Source organism: Engraulis encrasicolus, chromosome 6 (assembly GCF_034702125.1).
Source record: "Engraulis encrasicolus isolate BLACKSEA-1 chromosome 6, IST_EnEncr_1.0, whole genome shotgun sequence".
NCBI classification, from domain to species: domain Eukaryota; kingdom Metazoa; phylum Chordata; class Actinopteri; order Clupeiformes; family Engraulidae; genus Engraulis; species Engraulis encrasicolus.
Window position 1 is genome coordinate 34,338,095 of NC_085862.1, and position 25,274 is coordinate 34,363,368.

Sequence of the window (25,274 nt, forward strand, 5' to 3'; positions counted from 1 at the left end):
CTCTTCCTGACTGGCTAAACTGCCTGGTTGCCTTGGGAACCGAGCTGGCGGGGGGAGGGGTGCAAAAAAGGGGGAAGCGAGCAAAAGAGAAAACAGACAGTGAGAGAGAGAGAGAAAGAGAGAGAGACACACACACATACACACATACACAAGAGACCGGGAAGGGGAGGGGATAAAAAAACCACATACTCAAAACGCAAGAGCCGCTTTCTAGGGCAGCTCAAAAACACACACACAAACATGGAGACGGAAGCAGAGAAACAACAAAAGAGAGCTGGAGTGGAGGACGAGAAGGAGAAAAGGAAAGGAGGAGGAGGGGGAGGAGTGGGAGGAAAAGGTGCAGGGAGCTGGAGAGAGGAAGAGGTAAAGGCCCTGCTTTCCGTGTGGCCTGACAGGGGGCCTGCTGCAGGCAGTGAAGCGGAAGGCCAGAGGCAGAGCCAGAACACCAGCTCCAGCACCAGCAGCTCCAGCAGCAGGGCCGACTGGGAGCGGATCTCAAGCCGGCTACGGGAGCTGGGCGTCCAGCGGAGCTGGATCGAGTGCCAGGCCCAGTGCAAGGCCCTGGGGGCCCAGGCGCGGCACGTCCAGCAGCAGACGACACCAGCAGCAGCCGTCTTCAGCTCTGCAGCAGCCATGGGGGAGGTGGCCATCCGCCTGACAAAGGGGCCATTCACCAACAACAACATGGGGGCGGAAACCAGCTCAGCCAATCAGAGAGGCCCTAGCACTCTAGTCTCTCTGCAGGAAGGTAAAAACTGATTGGTGTGGCAGTTGGTGACACCAATATGAAAAACATTAGGTCATTACTACCAGAGAAGCTTTATGGGTATTACGAGAGAAAACACCCGCCTTTTTCCGGGTGGTACTGTACTCTAGGTGGCGGCAACAGAGGGGCGCAGAGTCAGTCAGAATGAATGGGGTCCTATGGAGCGCCACCATATATGCTGCCGTTGCTTGGGAGAGAATTATCATGTTTTCATTTTAATTTTTTCTAAGGCAGGATAAATTATCCTTTCTAACAGCACTTAGTAAGAATTTTTAAACTCGCTTGATCTTTATAAAATACAGCTTTATTGTCAATATTACATCACGAGTGGCTTCACACACTGCGGTTGGATTGGTCGACCAGGTGCATTGCTGAGATCACGACTGCCGTAAAGCAATTTCGTTAGCAAAATGCTAACTGAGACTGACTCAAATGCCACACCTGTAAGAAATCAGAACTCCCAGGTTATTGTACATTTGATTTAAATCCACATAGGTTTCTCAGAACCCACAGTAATATTTTCAGGTTTCGGCCAACAGCGAGCACAATTGTGAGTTTTTATCGCCAGCCTTATAGGTTGCGCTCGCTCGACAGCGCTCCTAGGTGAACTGCAGGCTCGGGTTGGATGGCGAGTTTGGACACTGTATGTTACTTCACAGTGGGACACCATTCCAGTCAATTACAACTTTAAGAAAAAACATTTAAAATGAGTGTACAAATTAGTATAGATATCAGTGTTGCAAATTATCGATACATTAATTGCTAGTTAATTGACCGCATCAAAAGACATACGATTAATTGATTTATCCCAAAATCTCAGCGCTTCCCAAAAAAAGACAGCTAAAAATAATTTTAAAAATTGAAATTAGGAAATGAGATAAAATGTTTAAGTTAACTTCTAGTTATATTCCTATTCCATCCAACAAAGTCTCAAAATTAAGGGAAGAAGCAGCACTGAATTAACATGACTTAACTACATGCCTGGCGTTCCGCTTTCCTCATGCAACCATCTGAAGACCCTGAAAATCAGAATAATTTCTGAACGTGTGAGCCAGGCAAGACCCCTGGGTGGGATTTTACATAGATGGTGGCTTTATAGCAATTCTTACGCGTGGCTTTATCAGATGTGTTAAGGATCGAGTTCATGTGAGTGGCTGAAGTGGCACGTCAGTAAAGATGACAGACAGATTGTTTTTCTAATCACATGCAAGGCTTTTTGATAAGGAGCATCAATTGAAAAGGTGTCGCTTATGGGTGGTTCCCAGATGGTATCGTGAAGACAAACGCAAAACATACCAGCTGGCGAGAGTCAGGTTAGCATTAAATTGCTTAGAATACACATTCCTGTGATAAAATAGTCAAAGATTCTTAATACTCCATTCCACAGGGGGCACACAAGCTATTGTTCAGTCCCAATTCTTTGGCTGGTGGTGTAATGGCGTGGGGGATATTTTCTTGGCACACATTGGGCCCCATAGTGTCAATTGAGCATTGGTGCAGTTAAATATTAGTTTATTACTTAGGAATTATTCATGAAAGTATCCAATTTGGGAATGGGCAGCATAGTTGCAATGAGCAGCATAGTTGCAATGCCTACTCTGGCCACAATACTACATGCCTTAGCTTACATTGAAGAGAACACTCCCACAGACCACAGACTCATCTAGATCTCAGTTCGACCAACTTCATCCATCCACTCATGCATATTCTCTCCCGCAGGTGGCCTGGTGCAAGCGAGCGGCGGCGGCAGCAGCGGCCCCTCCTTCGTGACGTACACTGGCTCAGAGGGCGGACGGCACTGGTCAGACGACGAGGTGCGCGCGCTACTCTCCGTCTGGGCCGACCGGCACGTGCAGCAGCAGTTGCAGCACACGCTGCGCAACAAGGCCATCTTCCAGGAGATGGCACGCCGCCTGCACCGGCAGTACGGTGTGGTGCGTGACTGGAAGCAGTGCCGCACCAAGTACAAGAACCTCAAGTATGAGTACAAGATTAGCAAGAGTGCACAAGCCGCCGGGCTGATGGCTGCCGCCACCGGAGGGCAGGTGAGGGCAATGAAGTTCTTCAGCGAGGTGGAGACCATACTGCAGGGCAGGGAACTGGAGCTGGGGGAGGAGGAGGAACGGGATGAGGATGAGAGGGACGGAGAGGAGGAGGAAGGCTTGGAGGAGAGGGTGGTGGTCGGGAGGACATCATCAGTGGAGAGGGACCACCACCCGAGCCTGGGCTCGCGCATGCTGGTGCTGGATGGAGACCAAGTCATTAAGATTGATGACGGTAAGAGGAAATGGCTCTTCACGGAATTGAGACGTTGACCTTCTTGTGTGGGTGATTGTGATCTTGTGATGGCAGTTTTATGACCGTTTCAACACTTGCTATAAGAAATGTGTCTTTTTATGGCTGTTTTCTATATAGACGAAACTCCTGCAGATATGGCTCCAGGGTCAATTAACTCCAGTCCTTCAACGCCTTCAAAAGTCTCTGGTAAGCCCAATAGATTCAACAACAAACTGTCCCTTCTAAGAAATCCCAATTCTCTTGTGGGAAATTTAACTTTGAAATGCATGTTGGCTGGATGTGCGAGTATGAATACCTATGCATTTTTGATCATGCTCAATGATGATGACCCCCCTTGTTTCTTAGGGCTCCTGAGATCGCCAATGAGCATGGGAGACTCCGACCAGTTCAACGTGATCACGGTGCACGACTCGGGTCGCAACTGGAGCGAGGAGGAGGTGGACAAGCTCATCACCATCTGGTCCGAAGACGGGATCCGCCGGCAGCTGGAGAACTCCACGCGCAACAAGAACATCTTCGTGCAGATCTCCCGCCGTCTCCTGCAGCAAGGTGTGGAACGGGACTGGAAACAGTGTCGCACCAAGTACAAAAACCTCAAGTACCTCTACCGCTCGCTGCAGCGCGGCAAGGCTGACATTGGAGACCCACGGCGCATCATGAAGTACTACGACCAGTTGGACACCATCTTGAGCAGATCTGCGGGCAGTGGCGGCTCAGACATGGGCTTCATGGACTCGTTTGAGCCCAACGCTGTTCTGAGGACGGCCAGGCTCTACCCAATGGCAAGCTTTGAGGAGCAGCTACAGGTTGCCAACCAGGACCCCAAAAGCGCCGTCAGGGACTTTGGTGGGGTTGGATACGAGCCACGGGTGATGGTGGAGAACATCCTCAGGAACTCTGAGGGCATCAGTGTCATGAGGTTGGACAACCAGGAGGAGAACAGCGCCATCGTGAGGCAGATGGCAAATGACATCCTTCCTAAAGGTTACCTGGAAACTACCGCCAATGAAGACAGTGTAGGCTTGCATGACGTCTGCCCAACTCGCAGGACCATAAGACGTGAAGGTATTATTGGGCTTCTTGGTATACATTTATGTTTTTACATGGATTTTCACCAATCAGTTAATGATTTTCCAAATATATTTCCACACTTTTTTAATCATAAAAACTATGACTTTCCAATTCAGCAAAATCAGAACATTTCATATATCAATATTTTATGCAGTGATTCTTGTCAAAATATCCCACGTTTGTAAGGTGAAAAACTGAATAAAAGTAGTCAAGGTGGTCCAGTTGTCTTACCAAAGATTTAAGAGACTCAAAAGAATTGTAAAACTTCATAACTTAATATGCAGCCCACCAATTCTGTTTTAAGTCTAGTTAGGTTTCCTCTTGCATCTCAAAGAGGAACAAATGTAAGATTGTTTTGATTTTTTTTAAAAGGTGCACTGTGTAATAATTTTAGCAGTTTCTGTCCAGAATCCATGCAGCCCATTCACAAAAGTTACTTTTGTCACAAATATTTAACACTACCACCAAATTCTAAATATTCATTATGACTGACGTGAAAAGGTGGATCTTCTCCATGTTGTTCACCATTTTGAATTTCCATAAACAGACATTTTAAGCTGCAAGACTTACTGTGCTTTGGTCATGCTAGTAAAATATTAGTTTATTATTTAGTATATATTCATGAAAAGATCATTGAGCAGTTTCAATGAGCAACATAGTTGCAATACCTACTCTGGCCACCATCCTACACAGTGCACCTTTAAACCTTCAAATAATTCTCAAAGTTGCATCAATGGTTCATGAACTTGTAACAGTGTGAAAGGCACTTCTGTATTCACCATGCTGCCCTCCACAGTCACTGTAAATTCAGAAATTATGACCGGGGGGGTACAAACCAGTTCCTCTCCTTTCCTGTTACATGTGGCCTTATGGTGCAAGGCACAATGTCACTGATGATCACAGTTTTATTCAATATCTTGCAATAGCACAATTCAAAAGTCATTATCTCATCTGCAATCTGGATGTTGAATGGGGAAAAGCACCCCAAAAACTTGCTCTACCTGGATTGACAGCGGGGAAACTATTGGCTTCTTCTCCGAGGAGGGACGACACAGAGGCAAGAGGCCAAAAGCAACAGGAAAGGACAGGAGTAACTAGTTTGACTTTCATCCCATCTCTATTGTTTTCTATGTAGGGTGGCCAAAGCTGGAAAAAATACTTTGACCAGACGGTGGCAGTAATGTCCTATAACACTGCTTGCCAACAGGCATTCAGACAGCACACACACATACTGCATTTCTGCTGTGCGACAATGTGTCAAAAATGTGCTGGCCTGGCAGCCATAAAGGTCCTCTGTGAGGTGGTTCTTCACAAACACAACAACAAAAATACTGAGCCAGGCACCATGCACACAGCCAAATGAACCTATGATAGCATAAGCCTGCCACAAGAGTACCACAACAGGCAATTTAATATATAATTTATACATATAATTTTATATATATATATAATGCAACAGTAAGTGACTAGATTTGTCAGAAGAGAGTACAGGTAGTCAGTTTGGTTGCAGGCAGCTTAGACATGTGATCTGAATGGCTCTTCATTTGAACATGTGTGGCTGTGACGGTGACGGTATGTGTGTCCACATACGAAGCGCTGTCCCAGTATACCTTGTTTGTTGTTTTTTTTGTTGTTGCTTGAAATATCAAACCCACTGCCTAAATATAACTTGCGTTTGCACGTGTCCCTGCAGAAATATCTGAGGCGACGTTGACGCACAGGGACCAAGCACATCTCAACCGAGCCAGGAAGAGGAAAGCCACTGATGAAGGTCGGTCCTAATGACCTCCACACTGCAGAGATGGTGTCCCTCATTTAGGGCACATGAGCCGCGCGGCCGATATGTAGGCTAACTATGGGCAGTGTGATTCGGTCTTATGACCTGGGAGAGAGAATAAGGATTCTAGCTCTAGCTAATTCAATCCACAGATGAGAAAAGTATGATGAGCGTGCAAGAAAGACACGCAAGGAAAGGGGGAGGGGGTTGGGCTTGGGGGGGGTGAAAGGTCAGTCCAGGCCAAAGGGTGCTGCTAGATTAGTGCCTGACAATGCAATATGGCATACTAAAGAAGGGCAATTTCACAACTGTCATTTCTGAAATCAGACACTGGGGCTATAACAATGCAATTGGCATGCATATTTATGTACAATTGATTTGCTTCTGTGTGTAAGATGTGGAAGTTAAAGGCTCGCTCAGGACATGCTTGCTGCAGAATACGCGTGACCATAGAGATAGAACATTAGACTAGAAGTAACACTGCGATTTGTGATAGCAGGAAAAGGGCAACTCTAGTGTATAACAGTGTAATCTGGATTTAGACCTGCACATGGTGCACTGCGCATATAAAAAACTGCTGTATATATAATGGAGTATTAAAACTAATTTATTGGTCTGACTAAAGTCTCTAACAAAGCCATTAGGAGTACTATAAAAGCCATAGACATGCCCATGGTGTACATGTAAAAAAACAAAAAACAAAAGTAAATGGTATAGGAATAAAGATGCTCCAGCTCAGCCCATTGCAGTGACACACAGTGATTTATTTTGGTCATCTCAACTTTATTTGCAAATGGCATAACATAATTACCCAGATCGGTCAAACATGAATGCCAGCTGGTGTGCAGAGCCATATCAAATCTGGACCCGTCACGAAATGTTGATTTCTCCCTCAAATGCTCCATTCTGCATACCTGGCCCAGGCAAACATGAAGCAGTGGAGTATGTAAACCCAATAGAATTTGAATGGGCAATTGCACAATGCCTTGTTCTCTGCATAACACTTCTGGTGCTGATATACTTGACTCGGCATTCATAAGTTGTTGATAGTAACATAGCCTTGAAATGTGTATTCTATGGTGTCTAATATGAAACATGGTAACTCCTGCACCCTGAGATGCTACACTGTGGCACTCTGTCCTCCATAACCTGATTAAGCAGTCATTTCCCCATTCCTTCCTATGCCATTCAACAGACAATACGAGCCTCAAGCGTCTCCAGCGAGATTTGGATGACGGCAATGGCAGTACGGACTGGTCCAGCAGGAGTGTAGACTTTGAGTGCAAAGAGGAGCAAGACCAATACATTCCAATCATTGAAATCAGCTCGGTCTGTTCCATGGCCACACCGTCACCAGCTCAGGTAAGTGGTGGTGGTGTTGATGCAGAGGATGAAAGGGTTTTACAAGTTGCACACCATATCTAACTTGAAAAGAGCCAGAGCACATCCTTGGAGGGGAAAACGCGCACAATTTGTCTGCATGTGTTGAAATTGTGATACAACGTTACCAAGCAGTGGTGGGAAATCAGCACAAGTTAACACATCATGACCACAAGGATACTTTTGACACTATAGCTAACTGATAGATACAAATTGATACATTCCAACGTTGAAGAATTCCATGGCAATACACAATATAGTCTCAAAAGACCACAAAATGCTGACTCGCATATGACACAAAAAGCATTGCAAAGTGATATACCTTATCACATGACGATATCAGTTAGCCTAGTTTGCAATAGCTAATCGATGATCAAATCAAGTGGCGCTTCTCGTGTGTTTTTAATTAGACACAGTAGGTAGAACTACGCTTATTCGGCAGAATTGAGATGAAAAAAGCAAAGTTGAACGCACCTGTGCTGTAATGCAACAAGTCCCAACGTTAACACTTGTGCAACATCCAGTTGCGTGGGCCACTCTCCGGCTGCAACACATCCGAACACTCCACATTCTTCTCCGATGCCAGACTCCTCAAATTCCATGCCCAGGTTCCTGCCGATAGATCCCGCGAAGGTCCTTTCAGGCCACGCGTGGTGCCTCCTGAAATGTGACAAAGTTTTTAAACGTTGGCTCCAAGTAAAAAGCAACTGAAAGACACAGAAAATTAATAAAAGTCTTTGTTAACACCACTGCTGCTGTCCAGGAGATAAGACCACTGCGTTTCAGGATTGAAAGTTGGAGCAAAGTCGAGAGCTATCGATTTTGGATGCGAATGTCCTGGCTTACCCTGTTGTTAATGTACAGGACCAACTTCTCTGACAAAAAGATCAATAGCGGGTCACTGTGTTGCGAAAATATAAGGTTAGAGGGTTAGTCTGAATAGTGGGGTAAAACAAACTTATTCTGATGCTCATGGATCAGCGTATTTTTTTCATCTGAAAGGGCGGTCTATCCACGTGGTCTGGACAGCATGGTCCCCATTGGTTTTGAATGAATTTGTCTACAGTGTGTCGTAATTAGCGACACAAGATATAGCAAGATAACGCTTCCCATTCCGTTTGTGAGTGCTTGTCGCGTGTCGTTCTCGAGCCTGCAGGTAAGCTGTCCACCTTAGGTTGTGAAGATGCTAGAGACCGAGAAATTTAAGTGCGCCTTGTAGAAAAAGTAAAAACAACTTTATTTTGCAGGATAACAGCAGATACGCAGCAGATATGGCGTCTTCCACCGCAGGTTGGTACTTTTCTGAAATCTGTGCGCTACCTCGCATTTGATCAACTTTCATTATCGTCATATTCTTGAATAATGCATGCTTTTTGGACAGGGTATGTCTTACTTTGAGTGTGAGACTTATCATCCTTCTTTTACTTTGAACGTGTATGCTATAGTTTGGAACGGAGTGTTCTTGTGGAGCCTAAATCCTGATTCCAACTTCTGTGCAAACAGATTTGAAACTCGGTCAGAAGTTGAACGAGGGTAAGACCAAACAGATTTTCGAGCTCCCCGATGAGCCCGGTCATGTCCTGGTGCAGTCGAAGGACCAGATCACGGCGGGAAATGCTGTCCGAAAAGATCAAATGGAGGGGAAGGCTGCCATCGCCAACAAAACCACTAGCTGCGTCTTTAAACTGCTGCAGGAAGCAGGTGAGTTGGTGGTGCGAGTCGACTGTTTTACAGTAAATCAGTGTTTCTCACTCCCATGGGTGTCTTCATACCATCGCACACAGTTCCTCGTCACCAGTTGTAGCCTATGACACTTGAGAACAATTTAGAAAAGTTGCTTTTAATGACATGTGAAATGCTCTCTTATGATAATTACAGTTCAGTTCTTGGCTATTATTCTGGTCTTGTTCTACACTCTGATTTGATGCGTGTGTGTGGACACACGAGGTCTATTCACTCTCATGTGGCTGCTGCTGGTCTGAAAATGTCTACCATCATGTGACTGGGCCATACCTCCTTTAATCAAGCTGAACGTGATGCTGGACACACTGACACATTTACACACATTCACATGCATCACAATACTTTAATTTGCAATATGACCCCCCACCACACACACACACACACACACACACACACACACACACACACACACAGAGAAATGAGGACAGACTATACCTACATGACTATGTTCATAAGTGATGCCGCTCTGTTGACACGTATTTCAAGCTGCTACTGTTTTTCATGATTGCATCATGGTGTTACCGTGCTACCGTGTCTAAAGACCAGGCTTGTGTGTTTGGTAGTTGTGAAATAATATTGATAACTTCATAAGATCCTCCTATTCAGTTGATTTGTTGCACAATAGTGCACTAAATTAATTGGGTAGTATTAAAGTGACTATTGTGATTTATATGATATATTTTTTAAATAATGTCATTATATATTATAGTTTATAATAATATGTAAAAAAATGGCTTTCATATTGTTTTCGCCCTCTCTCTCGCCCTGTCTTGCCCTGTCTAGGCATCAAGACGGCATTCGTGCGTAAGCACTCAGAGACTGCATTCGTGGCGACCCACTGTGAGATGATCCCCATCGAGTGGGTCTGCCGCAGGGTAGCCACCGGGTCCTTCCTCAAGAGGAATCCCGGCGTCAAGGAGGGGTACAGGTTCTCCCCGCTCAAGATGGAGACCTTCTTCAAGGTGTGTGGGTGTAGCTTGAATGGCAGTGGGGAGTGTGTTTGGGTGCAGTGCCCTCCCAATCAAGGGTCCTTCTGCATTAACTATTACCATACGGTTGGAGGTGTACCAACAGATTAATTTAAGTTAGTTGATACTACATGTATCAGTATTACACCAGTCTGTAATGTTGGCACCCCCCGTTATGAATGGGAGGTATCTGCATTGTCTGTGTGTTAGTCCATATAGTAATGACATTTTTATAAATGCATAATTTATTTAACCTAATGCTGATCAGGCAGGTTATTGGCATGCATATTCATGTCAAATTCCAAGTTGATTAACTTCTGTGTGTAAGTTTAAAAGTTGATGCTGATGAGTTGCGAAAAGAGGACATTGGGTGAAAATGTTTTCAGTCTCATACTCCTGCATCTTACAGTAAATCTAAAACATGGATTATCATTAATTAGCCACAGTTGACCATCCCTTTTCAATATCTCATTATTCCATCCTCAAGCAATACTCTGCCAGCCCCTTAACAAAACTGAACCGCTCAAGCGCTCAAAGCCCCTCTGTCTCCTAAGAGACTGCTTGTGTGTGTGTGACCCGGCTGCCACCATGCTCTGTGTGTGTCCCTTTAGGACGATGCCAATAACGACCCTCAGTGGTCAGAGGAGCAGCTGCTGGCGGCCGACTTCAACTTGGCAGGCCTGGCCATCGGCCGTTGCGAGGTGGACATCATGAACCGCAGCACGGTGGCCATCTTTGAGGTGCTGGAGAAGGCCTGGGCGACTCAGAACTGCACCCTGGTGGACATGAAGGTGAACTGCAGCGCCCCCTTGGCCTGGGCTCAGCATGCATTTTAGTTTTGTGTGCAAGTGATGTTTGCTTCATGTAATGTACTGTGTCGGTGTCAAAGCTTGATGTGTGTTAGTGCCTGATGGTTCTTCAGAGCTTCCCAGGTTGATATAAATGTTAAGATTTTTATTTTCATTTGTTCTTATTTAAATTCATTTCAGATTGAGACACAATCCCAGATTCATGGGAATTTTGTTCAACACTTCTAATGATGTAATTCTTGTGTTCACTTGAGATCTCAAAGCATATTTAATCTCATTGTTTCCTTTTTAGATTGAGTTTGGAGTGAATGTTACGACCAAGGAGATCGTGCTGGCGGATGTGATTGACAATGACTCGTGGAGGCTGTGGCCAGCAGGGGACAGGAGTCAGCAGAAAGACAAACAGGTACAGTAGGTGGCATTACCCTGTGGCGCAGGGGTTCCCAACCTTTTATGGCCCAGGACCCCATTTTGGCGTCCCACATTTCTGGGGACCCCTTACACATTTTTTTTTCGCAACCAGAATAGAACACACCTGAGCTAACTTCCTGTTGATATTTCTGAAGATTTTTTTCACACCTGCACATTTCACTGCAGGTGGCATTAACCTGTAGCGCAGTGCTTCCAAACCTTTTTTGGCCCAGGACCGCATTAAACCTGTTGATATTTCTGAAAATCTAAGATATTTTTGACACCTACACATTTTAGGAAATTTAGGAAACCCATTTGAGATCCAGGCGACCCCATATGGGATCCCGACCCCGTTGTTGGAAAAACAATGTTGTAGCGCAACTGGGCACCAACGCTCTCCTGACCAGGAGGACACTTGCAGTGTGTTGTGTCCATTGATTCAGTGTGGTCATTGTGATCAATGAAATATGGCGCCACGTATGACTGAAAGTGAAAAAAGTGAAAGCCCATTGGAAAACTCCAACTCCCACTGTCATTGTGACACAGCACTCCACAGCACACAAGTGAACACTGCACACTGCACACAACGAAATTGCATTTATTCCTCACCCGTGCAAGGGGGCAGCCCTCAGTGGCGCCCCATGGGGAGCAGTGCGGTGGGACGGTACCATGCTCAGGGTACCTCAGTCATGGAGGAGGATGGGGGAGAGCACTGGTTGATTACTCCCCCCACCAACCTGGCGGGTCGGGAGTCGAACCGGCAACCTCTGGGATGCAAGTCTGACGCCCTAACCGCTCACCCATGACTGCACTCAAAACAAAGTGGTACACTTGAATTACTTTGTGTGGAATAAAAGGACAGATCTTACTGATTCGAATAGCAACCAAATATCGTCGGTGAGAAATGTTAGATTGCTTTAGTTGGCATGTTCAGTTTGGTCAATCAATGAAGCCCCCGTAATACTATACTGCTAAACTTGCATTAATTAAAGAAACATAATTACACCTCTTTGAAGCATGTGCTTCATATCCACAGAAGGGCTGTTGACCTACAAATGCAACAGTTTAATGAGGCTCTTCAGATTTTATTTCTTACTTAAATTCTGCTCTATTAGGACTGAAGATGAAAAGGCCAAGGCACTCTTCACAAAAGTTTAGAAAGCTTGTATGAATAGGCTTAAGTCATAATAGATTTAGTTAAATCAGCAAACATGTTTCGGCTCTGCCTTCATCAGTGCAAATTCAGTTGAATATTCCTCCTGTAACAGGATTGTGATGGCTTAGACATGAAAGCATTTTGTAGTCATAATGAAAATATTAATTTGATTTCTTGCTGACGTGTACATTACCGTGATTGTATCAAATGTCTGCCGGCAGTAAGGGCCAAGCAATTCACAAAATTCTGTTATAATCTTGTATCATTGGGAGCCTCTTCATATGGAAACGCAGGTGCCACCTTTATCCTTAAAACATTATAAACAGAAGATTTGTTGGTTGGTTGGTTGTTGTTTTAGTTTTTTCGATCAAACATCCCTGTTGGCATTGCTGTGTTTCCCTAGTCAGAGATCTTAACCAGTGTGTTTGCATGTGGTCCTCAGGTGTACCGCGACCTGAAAGAGGTGACTCCTGAGGCTATGCAGATGGTGAAGAGGAACTTTGAGTGGGTTGCAGAGCGAGTGCAGGTGAGTGCAGGATGCCCCTGTCAACATCCCTGCTCTATAGACTTGGACATTGGACCTCACGGTTACTCATCCACCTGCTAATTGACCCAGAGAGCCATAGGGGGAGGTTTGTCCTCTGGAGGTTATCTTCGTTTGACTGACCTCTCACCTAGTTTCAACTTGACCCAGATATCTCAGAATTTGCCATTTGAAGCCTTGACCTAAAGTGGACTGGGTTTTTTGTGTTTAATTTGTTGTAAAGACTCTTTGAAGTTTTCGAGCCATAAATTGCACTACTGAACTCCATAACCTGTGATTGCAGCAAGACTGACGATACATGGCTTTGGGCTTTTGAGGACAAGACCATTGCCTCATGCCATGTGTACATTGTACACATTTGCTAGTCTGTGATTGGTGCCATCTAATGGTATTTCAGGTGATATTGCCCATTTAGGTTTGATCACAATTTGTGTGATGTACAGTGTTAAGGTCGTTTCTGTTTCAAAATATTTTAATTAGATGCATTGTAATTTGATTCCTTCCGTACTGCTTAGATCTGCTGCACAGGTTCTATTCTGGCTATGTGTTCACCTAGTCCAATCTGCAGTTAATTTAGCATCACCTTATCGGTAGTCATTGGCACATGTTGTTTATTGATTTATAGATCATTTGTAAATGCCAAAATGGAACGGAAAGTCGGCATATTTATTTGTCTGTGTGTATGTGTCCAGCTTCTGCTGGAGCCCTCTGCGTCTGGCCGTGTGGTGGTCCTGATGGGCTCCACCTCCGACATGGCCCACTGTGAGAAGATCCGCAAGGCCTGCGGCTCCTACGGCATCCCCTGCCTGATGCGCGTCACCTCCGCACACAAGGGCCCCGACGAGACCCTCCGCATCAAGGCCGAGTATGAAGGTATGAAGCTTGCAACAGTATGCCTGCTCAATTCTACTGTTTAATCAAATGTTTTGGTAATTCCATAATTTGAGCTTTAGTGAGGCTGAAGGATGTCAAGGAATGATGTTGTAGGGAATATGCAGTAATAGCAAAAATACTGGATAAGAGAAAGATAACGCAAACCACGCCCACTCAATGCAAAAGCGTGGGCTCAAGTTGGGTCTCCTAAGGGGGCGTTGTCCCCTCCTTCTTCTTCTATTTTTGAGTTGTTTGCTCAAGACGTGCGCTACCGCCATCTACAGCGCTAAGGGGGCTTGATTTATTCTCAACCTCAGGACTCCGAAAGTCTCCTAACCGAAGGTCTCCTAAGGGGGCGTTCACCCGACATAAAGTGGATACCGGAAAAGAAACAAAATGACGCTTCTTCTTAGATCCACTTTCTTTGGTAATAGTTTCTCTCTTTTTTTTAAAAAAAAGGATATTTTTTGTTTTTGGGCTTTTTGTGCCTTTATTGTTAGGGGACGGTTACAAAAGGACAGGAGATGAGCGGGGGGAGAGGGAGGCAGGGAAGGTTCGGCAAATGACCCAGGCCAGAATCGAACCCGGGTCGCCGGTGTAGTGACCCAGTGCCCTGCAGTAACATTTTCTGTTTGATTGTGTGGACTTTGTAACACAATGAAATGCAATATCCACATGGATAATATACAAAGGTACCCAATTAATCATTTGTATGATTTCAGGCATTGCATTTTCCTTGGCATACTGCCTTATTCTAATTTTAAAATCTACATAGAGAGATTCCCACAGAGTGTTTTTCAGGCCTCTAGGCCACACTTCAAATGACTGCGCTTTGGAAGGTCTTTCACAACGCGGTCCACTTTTTTCCCCAGATTTGGTCATTCTCTGGGGGACGGTACAGTGCCTGTAGGACATGCTTAAAATTGTGCTGCATTTCTAAAATGAGACATGTGGGGTAGAGATTTTTGAAGAGATTAAGTTGGTCGCTTTTTTTCTGCTATCAAACAATGATGGAAAAAATCTGGTACCATCCATCACTTTGACAGTGTAAAACAAAGGGAAAGTTGCTGTACCTTAACCCATTTTCACCTGAAAACGCTTGCTAAAAAGTCCTGTTTTGGGACATATCTACAGGCTCCTAAAACCTGAGGATTTTTAGAAAAACTGAACAGGATTGGGAGAACACCTGAAGTGATGATTGTTCATTTATTAAGTAACTATTTTGCTGCCTGGCTTTCGTTTGTATACCATCTTTGCACAAGGGCGAAAGTTTACTTTTGTACCGTAATCTTGGATGCCGATTTCTAAGAAAATGTCATGGTTAGTCTAAATACACAGTCACATGCATCACACAGCCCTTTTACGGGTTTGGGCAAATCTGGCCCACGGAGTCATTTTATTTGGCCTGCGAGATCATTTCAAATGTGTACATTTGGCGCTCACATATACAGCGTAATAAGACTTGAAAATGAAATTTGGTACGTCACAGGAATATGGAGGAGGGGGCCCTGGCCACTGAAACGGCTCACATTTATATGCAACAGAATATGTGTGGGCACATTTGAACTAAAATTTCACCATAATAACTAGAAGCACTCAGACAGCGCAGACCTCCGCCAAGGAACCTGCTTGACCACCCTAAGTCTTTCCCAAAGTCTGTCTCCAATTCAATTTCTGGTCACTAGGGGCGTCTAGATATAGGCCAGCAATGGTGAAGAATCTTTTAAAAAGTCCTGGTTCCGGTTCGTGATCCGGATCACCACCTTGGGTCATTACTAACAACTCCACAAAGTTTCGTCCAAATCAGTTGATTAGTATTCAGTTATTCTGCTGACACAATCTTTCAAAAAGTCCTGGTTCCGGTTCGTGATCCGGATCACCACCATAATTTAATCACTTGTTCCTTGGGTCATTATCGACAACTCCACAAAGTTTCGTCCACATTAGTTCTTGAGTTATGCTGCTGACAAAGAGACGGACAAACAAACAGACAGACAAACCAATGCGACCGGAAACATTACCTCCTTGGTAATAATTTTAAATAGGAGTAAAGTGTGTGTAAGCACAATCTTAGTCTGCATGTCCTTGTTTGGCTAGTTATGCACATTTGCAGTAGTGTAGCCTATCTCTGTACGTAAATAACGTTAGATTGTAAGCTAGTGCTGTTTTTATTTTTCTACACTCATTGCTCTCATTAGTTGAGCCGCAACAACCATCTGCATAGTGCGCTCTTTCATTTATTGCTTTTCACATGTTTAAATGCATTCAAATACAAGTTAATAATCGTAGAATTGATTATGGGAACCAAGTGATTTGAATTGGTCAGATTATGGCAACCCAATATTGTGTTCAAAGTAGTTATTTTCCAGTTCCTTATAGAAATGTCTGTGTACACGGATAGATGTTATGAAATGTTGTGAATTGGGTTCTTTGCCCATGGTCTTCGACACCCCATGAAGGAATGCGAAATGGCCTAAAAGCATAGAAGAACCTTGACATTCTGAAGCAGAGATATTTCTCTGGAACTTAATCCATTTAGTTTGAGTCCATGCATTGCATTTCCTCACATGACATTTTTCAAACTGTCTTTGGTGGACTCCAGTGCATTCTTTTCAGTGTGCTGTCCTACTTTGGATGCCTTTTGATGTATTTCAAGGTTGTGTGTGTGTGTTTTTTTCTCCCTCACACAAAATGCCAGGTGCCAGTATCAGAACTACTGATAATACAGGCAAATCACTTTTTTGTAGCCCACATAGCCTGACAAAGCAAAAATATAGAAGTTGACACTCCGTAATCAGTAAAGGATTGAAAGTGGCCTTGCCTCTGAAGCCTCCCTGCTTGCCAGCCAGAATCCTCATTGGTGACTGTTTAGGCTACAGGAACCATTTTTAGAGCACCTCATGGCTTTTATAATTTCCCAAGTGTGGATTAAATCTGACCCTCCCAAACATTTTGCAATTCAAATGCTGGACGGGAGGAGGATGGAGTGGGGCGGTTACTGCCCCCCCCCTGCTAATCCACCGGCTGGGAAACGGCCCAAGCGACCAAAGCATCCTATTGATGGCTCCTCTTTTCCTCTATTCTCTCCCCTCTCTCTCTCCCAGGGGATGGCGTGCCTACTGTGTTTGTGGCAGTGGCGGGCAGAAGCAACGGGCTGGGCCCCGTCATGTCTGGCAACACGGCCTACCCAGTCATCAACTGCCCTCCCATCACGCCAGACTGGGGCGCCCAGGACGTCTGGTCCTCCCTCCGCATGCCAAGTGGTAAGTAAAGGGGCAAGGTGTAGGACAGGAGTGGGGAACCTTTTTTCATTCGAGGGGCCACTTCAAAAGCATCTGAGGGCTGTATTATGACACAAACCAGGATTTCTCCCTGCACTTTATGTCTATATTGAAGGCAGCCACTTTTAAACAGACCTCACCTTCTCTAGGTCCCCTGAATATATAACTTGTATGTATTTTCTAAGATTCCTTTACAGAATAGGTCATATTTCATGTGAAGCTGCATAATATTAAAATTATATTGGGGGTCCAAACGGCCCTTGAGACATAGGTTCCTCACCCCTGGTGAAGGATAATGGGGACCACCCCTTGAGCCAATGGCTTTACCTGATGTATTCAGTGGGTTTCTTTGACTTCACCGTGTGAGCAGCGTTAAGATTTGTCAATTCCAATTTAGACTTGTGCACTTTTCATTTTATCACGGACGTGGCCTAATGGCTATGGAGGTGGTCTAAGCTTACTATCAGTGTAATTGGGCAAAGTATGGCATAATGCCAGTGGTCACTCATTTGCTAATGGTCAGGGTTGAGGAGAAACCATGGGATCACATGCGTGTGTGCTGTGCACCAAAGAACTAAGGTGAACGTGTTTGACGTCTGGGTCACCATGGATCACACAGGGCCATAGAGAAGGCACCGCGTGATCCACCAAAAGTTGGTTATTTTTATTTTTGTAACTTCCTGAGGCATGGCATTCAACGCAACACTTAAAAGAAGAGAGAAGTGCCACACACTCCCAGGTTGCAGAAATGGGGCACCTAAGTCCTGCCCTCTACTTCCTGGTGCATGGGGAGTCAAAAAATAATTACTGGGCTTGAAATGAGTGGTTTTTCAACACCAATCCAAACCTTGGACCTCCACCTAACCTATGCACCACAAATCCACCACGACTCGCCTCGTTAACTTCCATTCAATTTTTTGCAACTTATTGCCCCATGGAACAGGAAGTAGAGGGCGTGACTTAGGTGCCCCTTGATCTTTTAAAGGGCAATTCCGGCCAGTTTGGATTCATATCCCATCTTGGGTGGACCCAGGGAAAAGGATGAAAGGGGAAACCGCGAGAAATTTTCATGCGTGCTGCGCAAAGTTGTTCAATTGCGCTGTTTTCGGTTAAACCCTGGCCCGTCGGGCACATATTTGACCTGTTTTAAAGCTCCTAGCGTGCATTAAAACCCTTTTGAACGCTTTGGCCGTGGTGTGTGGGTCCATACAAGTCGATCTAGTGGTTCACAGTTCCATTAGGTAGCATAGGTACGATACAACAGGAGTTTTCAAAAGTGGCGCACCTACCTCTTTCAGCTTCCGCCTTCCAACTACGTCCGCAAAATGGTTCGCCAAAGTGATACTTCATAGTAATCCATTTTATTTTTGTCCACCAAAGACGAGCCACAAGAAACATATTCACACGTTTTCATGTCCTGAGTTGTTATTGTCTCGCAGATTCACTTCTCTGTCACTGAACGCAGTTTAGTGACGTCACGGTGTCACATGACTCCTGGAAGGAATAATTCTTTATCTGTAACAAATATTCTGGTTCGAAAAAGATAACCATGGCCACCAAACTCTTCAATTGAACCACTCCAACGGAGGATCCATCTAAAAATATCAAACAGTATATTACGACAGCGCCTCTCTTTCTCGCTTATGTATAATAACTGGATGAGCGAATGGCGTTCCTTCCAGGAGTCATGTGACACCGTGACGTCACTAAACTGCGTTCAGTGACAGAGAAGTGAATCTGCGAGACAATAACAACACAGGGCATGAAAACGTGTGAATATGTTTCTTGTGGCTCGTCTTTGGTGGACAAAAATAAAATGGATTACTATGAAGTATCACTTTGGCAAACCATTTTTCGGACGTAGTTGGAAGGCGGAAGCTGAAAGAGGTAGGTGCGCCACTTTTGAAAACTCCTGTTGTATCGTACCTATGCTACCTAATGGAACTGTGAACCACTAGATCGACTTGTATGGACCCACACACCACGGCCAAAGCGTTCAAAAGGGTTTTAATGCACACTAGGAGCTTCAAAACAGGTCAAATATGTGCCCGACGGGCCAGGGTTTAACCGAAAACAGCGCAATTGAACAACTTTGCGCAGCACGCATGAAAATTTCTCGCGGTTTCCCCTTTCATCCTTTTCCCTGGGTCCACCCAAGATGGGATATGAATCCAAACTGGCCGGAATTGCCCTTTAATGTGACAAAGTTTCGGCCTACATCGACCTTCCTCAGGTCGCGTCAACACAACACTAGCAGAACCACAGTTCAGCATAGCGGCATACAGTATGTCCAAAACTAATGTAAAGTCGATGGGAAAACAACACCGCAGAAGGACTCACTTGTGTGACTGAAGCATAAGGCTTGGTTTGGGGATCGAAGAGTTTCAAGCTCGAACACTGTGCAGAATGTAGCTTAGAAATTAAATCATTAATCCTTTCCCTAACCCTCACCTATGGCTGAAGAGCTCTAATGACATGTTGGACCAGGCGCTCTGTACCTGCAGCTTAACAAAGGTTAGCTGCATTTACTTAGTGTAATTGTAATGTAATGTAAAGCCGTGCTCATCAATGTCTAGGAAGTGTCAAGGGTCGAGTATGTCACAGTTGTGAATGTATGGATGTTGTTAGTTTGGAGCACAATGGTACAACTGAACTAAACCAATAGCTGAAAGGATGTTGGGTTTGTTTTAAGGGGGTCAAAGGATGGCAGTCGACATGGCAAGAGATAAGCACTTCCCTGTGAGAAGTGGGCTACCTATCTGGGTTTGTTTGTCTACGTGTTGACCAACTGCCCTGTTCTTCTCCCCTGCAGGTCTGGGATGCTCCACTGTCCTCTCCCCGGACGCCGCTGCCCAATTTGCTGCACAGATCTTTGGCCTGACCAATCACCTGGTCTGGTGCAAGCTCCGCGCTTCCATGCTCAACACTTGGATCTCCCTCAAGCAAGCCGACAAGAAGCTCCAAGCTTGCAGCCTGTGAAGAACAAGTTGTTGATTTTTTTTTTTTCTTTTCTTGGTCAGTTCTCCTTTTTGTTTTCTTTACTTTCTTTTTCTTTTGTACGTTTCTATTGCCTCTCTGCTCCTCGAGCTTCTCACTTGCCTTCTTCAATCGATAACTCTTCCGAACGGAGACATTCGGAGCTGTAGCATTTCTAACACTACACATTCCAGTGAATAAAACCTCTAGAAAATATATAACCCTATCTGTGTTTGTTTTTCATTTTTATTTTGACATTAAGAGCTTAGAGGGTTAGTGGATTACGGCTTTTTATAATCACCCTCCACCATATGTCTTTGCACACTATGGAGTTTGACGCTTCTAGATGTGAAAAAAAACTAGCGTGATTCGTTTCATGATGGCCGCCGTGAGAGAAGAGAGATGTGATGGAATAATAAAGCTTTTGTTTACCCTGGGCCTGGCACATGGCAGCTGTACAAGCACCCCAAACACGCAGTTTAGGCAGGAAAGTTGAGGTCCCGATCCAACCCGAGTGATTTCTCGTTGTCAGATCAAAGCGGAGGCCAGGATGCTGAACATGTTTTTTTTTTTCTCCCACTCTCACTGTGTGTCGTACAGACATCTCATCTCTCCAGTCTGATTCAGATGGGGAAAGAAGGAGAGAGAAAGATGTTTGTTATCAAGTGGATCTTCCTCGTTCAGGGAGGGTGTAGTTGGATGAAAGAATGGGGTCTGATCAAAGCCCAGGAGATACAACATTTGAGAGGAGAATAGAGAAGGGGGGGAGAAGAATGGGGCGGGGTGGAGGGGTCTATTGGTGAGGGTGGTGGGCTTATCAGAAGAACCGACCGCTCTTCTCCACAGCTTCGTTTGGTGCAGTTAGTACTGGTGGTGACTCATCAAAGCAGCATGTGTCTTGATGAAGCCGCCAGTTGCTAATGAATCGTAACGGCAATGATGAACATGACTGGTGTCAAAAGAGGTTTTGAGTGTTGCTCATTTAGAGGCTGGCTTGTTATCTGAGCTTCTGGTGATCCGCGATCATTTAGTATTAACTTATGTACAACATGAAGTGGGTGAAAGGAACACTGAAAGAAATGAGTGGTTTCAAACATTTTTTTAAGATGAGGTCGATGTCATAAAAATGTATCATTTGACAAATCATTCTAGGACATGGTGCACTGTTGAAGGAATTGCTTTTTAATGGAAGAGTAGCAACAGTTGCGGCCTTTACAATTTTAATCAAAGCTGGGGTGGCGGCGCAACATTGGTGTGGGCAATGTGGGAATGAGCAGATCCTACTGATTTTGCCCACCACAACCACCCCCAACTCAAAACGGAATTGAAATTGTGTGCCAGGATGGACCAGGGTTCGAAGCCGACTAAAGGTCATTTCCCAATCATTCCCCATCTCTCTCTCTCCCTTTCTCACTGTCCTTATGGTCCTATCAAAATAAAAGCATGAAGGCCCCAATCTTTCTTCATAAGAATTCCAATCACTTACCATTTACAGTAACTGCACCTTGCAGTGTAACAAAGCCTGTAGCTACATTTGTAGTGCAACAAAGCCTGTAGAAGCATGTATCAGTATGTGCTGAGATCATTCTAAGGCTGGGCATCCGTATGCAGTATACGATTGTACATAATATTACACATTGTTACAAGCAGACACCCTGAGGATGGAAGGAACCATGAAATAAATTGTTAGCAAGTGGGACACAGCACAGGAGTAAACTGATGAGCTTTTTAAAGCTCCTCTGCTACAAGTGCCTGAAATTACAATATACTGAGGTGTTATGCTAATTGCTTATTTTTTCCCACTCATCGTCATGCTCAACATCATGAAGACTTAAGTGCATCCCCAGGGTTCAACGGGTTTTAAGTCTTAACACTAAGAAAACAGCCTAGTGCTCCCATGTGCAGCTCACAGACTTCGTCTGGCTTGGGGGCAACACTGCCATGACATAGTAGAGCTTGTCTCCGGCTTTTTAAACAATGTTTGTTTCTCAAGTTCGAAGTTAAGTGTGTCTCAGGAGATAGCAACAACCCCCCCTCCCCCCCCAACACACACACACACACCCCTCAGGTCGATGAAGACGACGAGAGTGCTGGTGAATGTGAATACGGAAAGGGAAGCTCTTGCTATGTAATTAACTATAAATAACCGGTTTATCAAACAGCTGTTAGATAACCAGGCCTCGCGGTAGCTGTAGGTGTTTATGCTCCAGTGTTGATATCGAGAATCAATAGGCGGGAGATTTCTTCAGGGAAGTTTCCATCGGCTGACCATTTAGTACGACATGATTGCGGCTAATTTGTGAAGAGAGGGTACTACGTGCCATGTGCTACAAAGCACAAGATGCAATGCAATAGCCCAGAGGCATTAGTGCTTCAAATCTGACCTTTAACCTTTACATCGCAATACTAGAAGAGCCACACAAAGGTGTGTGTGTGTGTGTGTGTGTGTGTGTGTGTGTGTGTGTGTGTGTGTGTGTGTGTGTGTGTGTGTGTGTGTGTGTGTGTGTGTGTGTGTGTGTGTGTGTGTGTGTGTGTGTGTGTGTGTGTACTATACTGTGTGTATCTTGATGTGAATGCGTGTGTGTGTGTGTGTGTGTGTGTGTGTGTGTGTGTGTGTGTGTGTGTGTGTGTGTGTGTGTGTGTGTGTGTGTGTGTACTACTCCTCTGTGTTTGTGTGTGTGTGTACTACTCCTCTGTGTTTGTGTGTGTGTGTGTGTGTGTGTGTGTGTGTGTGTGTGTGTGTGTGTGTGTGTGTGTGTGTGTGTGTGTGTGTGTGTGTGTGTGTGTGTGTGTGTGTGTGTGTGTTGCCCTTTTGTGGCTCCTTGGGGCAATATTGAAATGGCCATCAAGTTCATGAACCACTCTTCGCCCAGTTGCAATAACTAATAACAAATGTAGCAATTTAGCTTTACCCACTATACTTTACCACATTAGGCTTGTTGTTAAAAAATATAAATAAATTTAAAAAAAAAACATTTTTTTAAATTGAAGATTTCATAACAAGCCCTAGGCAACTAATAGGTTGAGAAGGAGCAGGGTCTTCCGGAGTCTTTGAAACATGACATATGGGCTAGTTCAATGCAACATCCCACAGAAGCCACATTTTGGATTATATTGATGCTTTTTTCACACAGCGTTAGCTCTTTTTGCTGCCTGTGCTCTCCTAATTAAAGAGACATTTCATGTCTTTGACAGGCTTGTTTCACCAAAACTGCTGTCCTACAGGCAATGTAAAATCCCTCTGAGGGCCCTCAGCTGTGAATATTGCTGTTGCTGCTGCTGCTGCTGTTCTCAGGTGGTTTTCAAGTAGAGTTACACTAATCACCTTAAGATTGCACATTTGTGAAAGGAGCACCATATCCGGTGTTGTACTGGCAGTGCAGTATGTATAGCTACTGTTTAACTCTCTCTGAGCACCCAAGAGAACACATAATATCATTTATTATATGGCTTTCATGAATGCCTGATATTGCATTTGGTCTCTCCTGAGCCTCGTTATCCAGATCTCAGCCAAGTGTAAACATCTCATACTGTACTGCGCTGGCTTCTGTCCCAGCCTGGGAGAGAGGTTTTTGGGTATAACTTCAAGATATGAAATACTGCAGTGAAAAGCTGTCGTTGCTACTTGGTACACATATCAAAGGTAGCTTTTGGAGTTCTGAAACTGGTAGAAAAGGAATATGGTATAGTCAACTTGTAGGTTTAGTACTGTTGATGCAGGTGTAATGGATGCTAACTACTTGTAGCAGAGTGTGGCGGTAGAACATAAGAAAACATCTCTCCTGAAGCCTCAATATTATAGTACTGCTGAGCTATCAGTCTGGACCTTAAGCTCAGCAGTACCGTGTTATGCCTCTCATGCCGAACTGGAGCGCTGACTGGAAGGTCACAGGTTCGAGACCCGAGTGGTGGACTGCACAGGATAACCTCGGTTACACAGGGCTGGTGACAGCTTTGGCTGAGGCTGGGACAAAGTTATCTGAAAGGACACCATTCTTCTATGCACAATGTAATGGGTGACCTAATTCTAATTCCCCCTCCCTAGACCTAGGACACCTTACCCCTTTGTCCCCCTCTGTCAGCTTCCCTGGTTGATTATTACATTACAAGCAACTTACCGTTATTTTATGTGCAGGGTGTTGGTTACAGTCCCTAGAGCAATGTGGAGTTTGGTGCCTTGATCAAGGGCACCTCAGACATATTTGATATGGGCTTCAAAATCAAAAACCTTCGGAATTCAAGACCAAGTCCCAGTAGGCTACAGATGCCCCAATGTGTGAAATTGACATGAAAAGCAATGTAGATGCACACAATCACTTTAATTAGTCTAACAATTAAGCTTTTTCCCTGTTCTCGCTGTTGCCCACACAGGTGTTGTCGTCATCATCAATCATGTCACAGAAAATGACATATTTTAGTTTTCTCAGACTAACCTAGGCTGTGTTCCCCAAAACCATTTAAGTTGTACTTAAGCCTAAATAGTACTTAAATAAGTATGAGGTGCCCACTAGGCAATATATCACATAGCTGAAAGTTAATAAATACATTAATTTTATAGTCCTACATAGCCTACAATATTTATTTCGGACATGCAAATAAAATGCTTGCGCAAAATGCAAGGTGTGAGGTAAAATAGTGTCTGTATAAACTTTTAGTGATGATGTGAGACCTATTTCTGATATATTGCCTAGAAGGCACCCCCATACTTAAAGGTGACCTGGAAAATGTTCTCATTGTCACTGACCATTTTCCGTACAGGCCTGCCGCACCAGGGACCAAAAGGCATGCACTGTGGCAAAAGTACAGTGGAAAAACTTCTGTCGTTTTGGTTTTCCCACAAAGCTGCATGCAGACCAGGGGCGCACCTTTGAAAGTGCCAATGTGAAAGTATTGAACTGCTTGAGGCCTTTACAGTAGGCTTAAGTACGACTTCATGGGTAGGGCAGTAGGGCAGTCATGGGTAAGCGGTTAGGGCGTCAGACTTGTAGCTCAAAGGTTGCCGGTTCGACTCCCGACCCGACAGATTGGTGGGGGGAGTAATCAATCAGTGCTCTTCCCCAACCTCCTCCATGACTGAGGTACCTGAGCATGGTACCGTCCCACCTCACTGCTCCCTAGAGGCACCATTACTGCCCCCTTGCACGGGTGCGGCGTACATGCAATTTCATTGTGTGCTGTGGAGTGCTGTGTCACAATGACAATGGGAGTTGGAGTTTCCCAA

General features: G+C 44.7%; 1 protein-coding gene across 1 annotated transcript; it reads left to right on the forward strand.

Annotated features, from left to right (window-relative positions):
- Positions 1–225: 225 nt before the first annotated feature.
- On the forward strand, positions 226–20,279 carry paics (phosphoribosylaminoimidazole carboxylase, phosphoribosylaminoimidazole succinocarboxamide synthetase). Its single transcript, XM_063202058.1, has 16 exons — positions 226–748; positions 2,486–2,870; positions 3,420–4,129; positions 5,829–5,906; positions 7,108–7,274; positions 7,817–7,959; positions 8,346–8,448; positions 8,540–8,582; positions 8,796–8,993; positions 9,819–9,997; positions 10,615–10,794; positions 11,105–11,218; positions 12,822–12,905; positions 13,616–13,796; positions 16,901–17,059; positions 19,890–20,279. Exons 1-16 carry the CDS (start codon positions 241–243, stop codon positions 20,054–20,056), a joined length of 3,399 nt encoding a protein of 1,132 aa, XP_063058128.1. The 5' UTR covers positions 226–240; the 3' UTR covers positions 20,057–20,279.
- Positions 20,280–25,274: the final 4,995 nt, after the last annotated feature.

Bases quoted from the DNA above. Each gene is read 5' to 3' on its own strand.
- paics (XM_063202058.1), top strand. From the start codon at position 241: ATGGAGACGGAAGCAGAGAAACAACAAAAGAGAGCTGGAGTGGAGGAC. The intron at 7,960-8,345 runs GTGACAAAGTTT...TGGTTTTGAATG, and splicing joins CGCGTGGTGCCTCCTGAAAT to AATTTGTCTACAGTGTGTCG. The intron at 11,219-12,821 runs GTACAGTAGGTG...TGTGGTCCTCAG, and splicing joins GTCAGCAGAAAGACAAACAG to GTGTACCGCGACCTGAAAGA.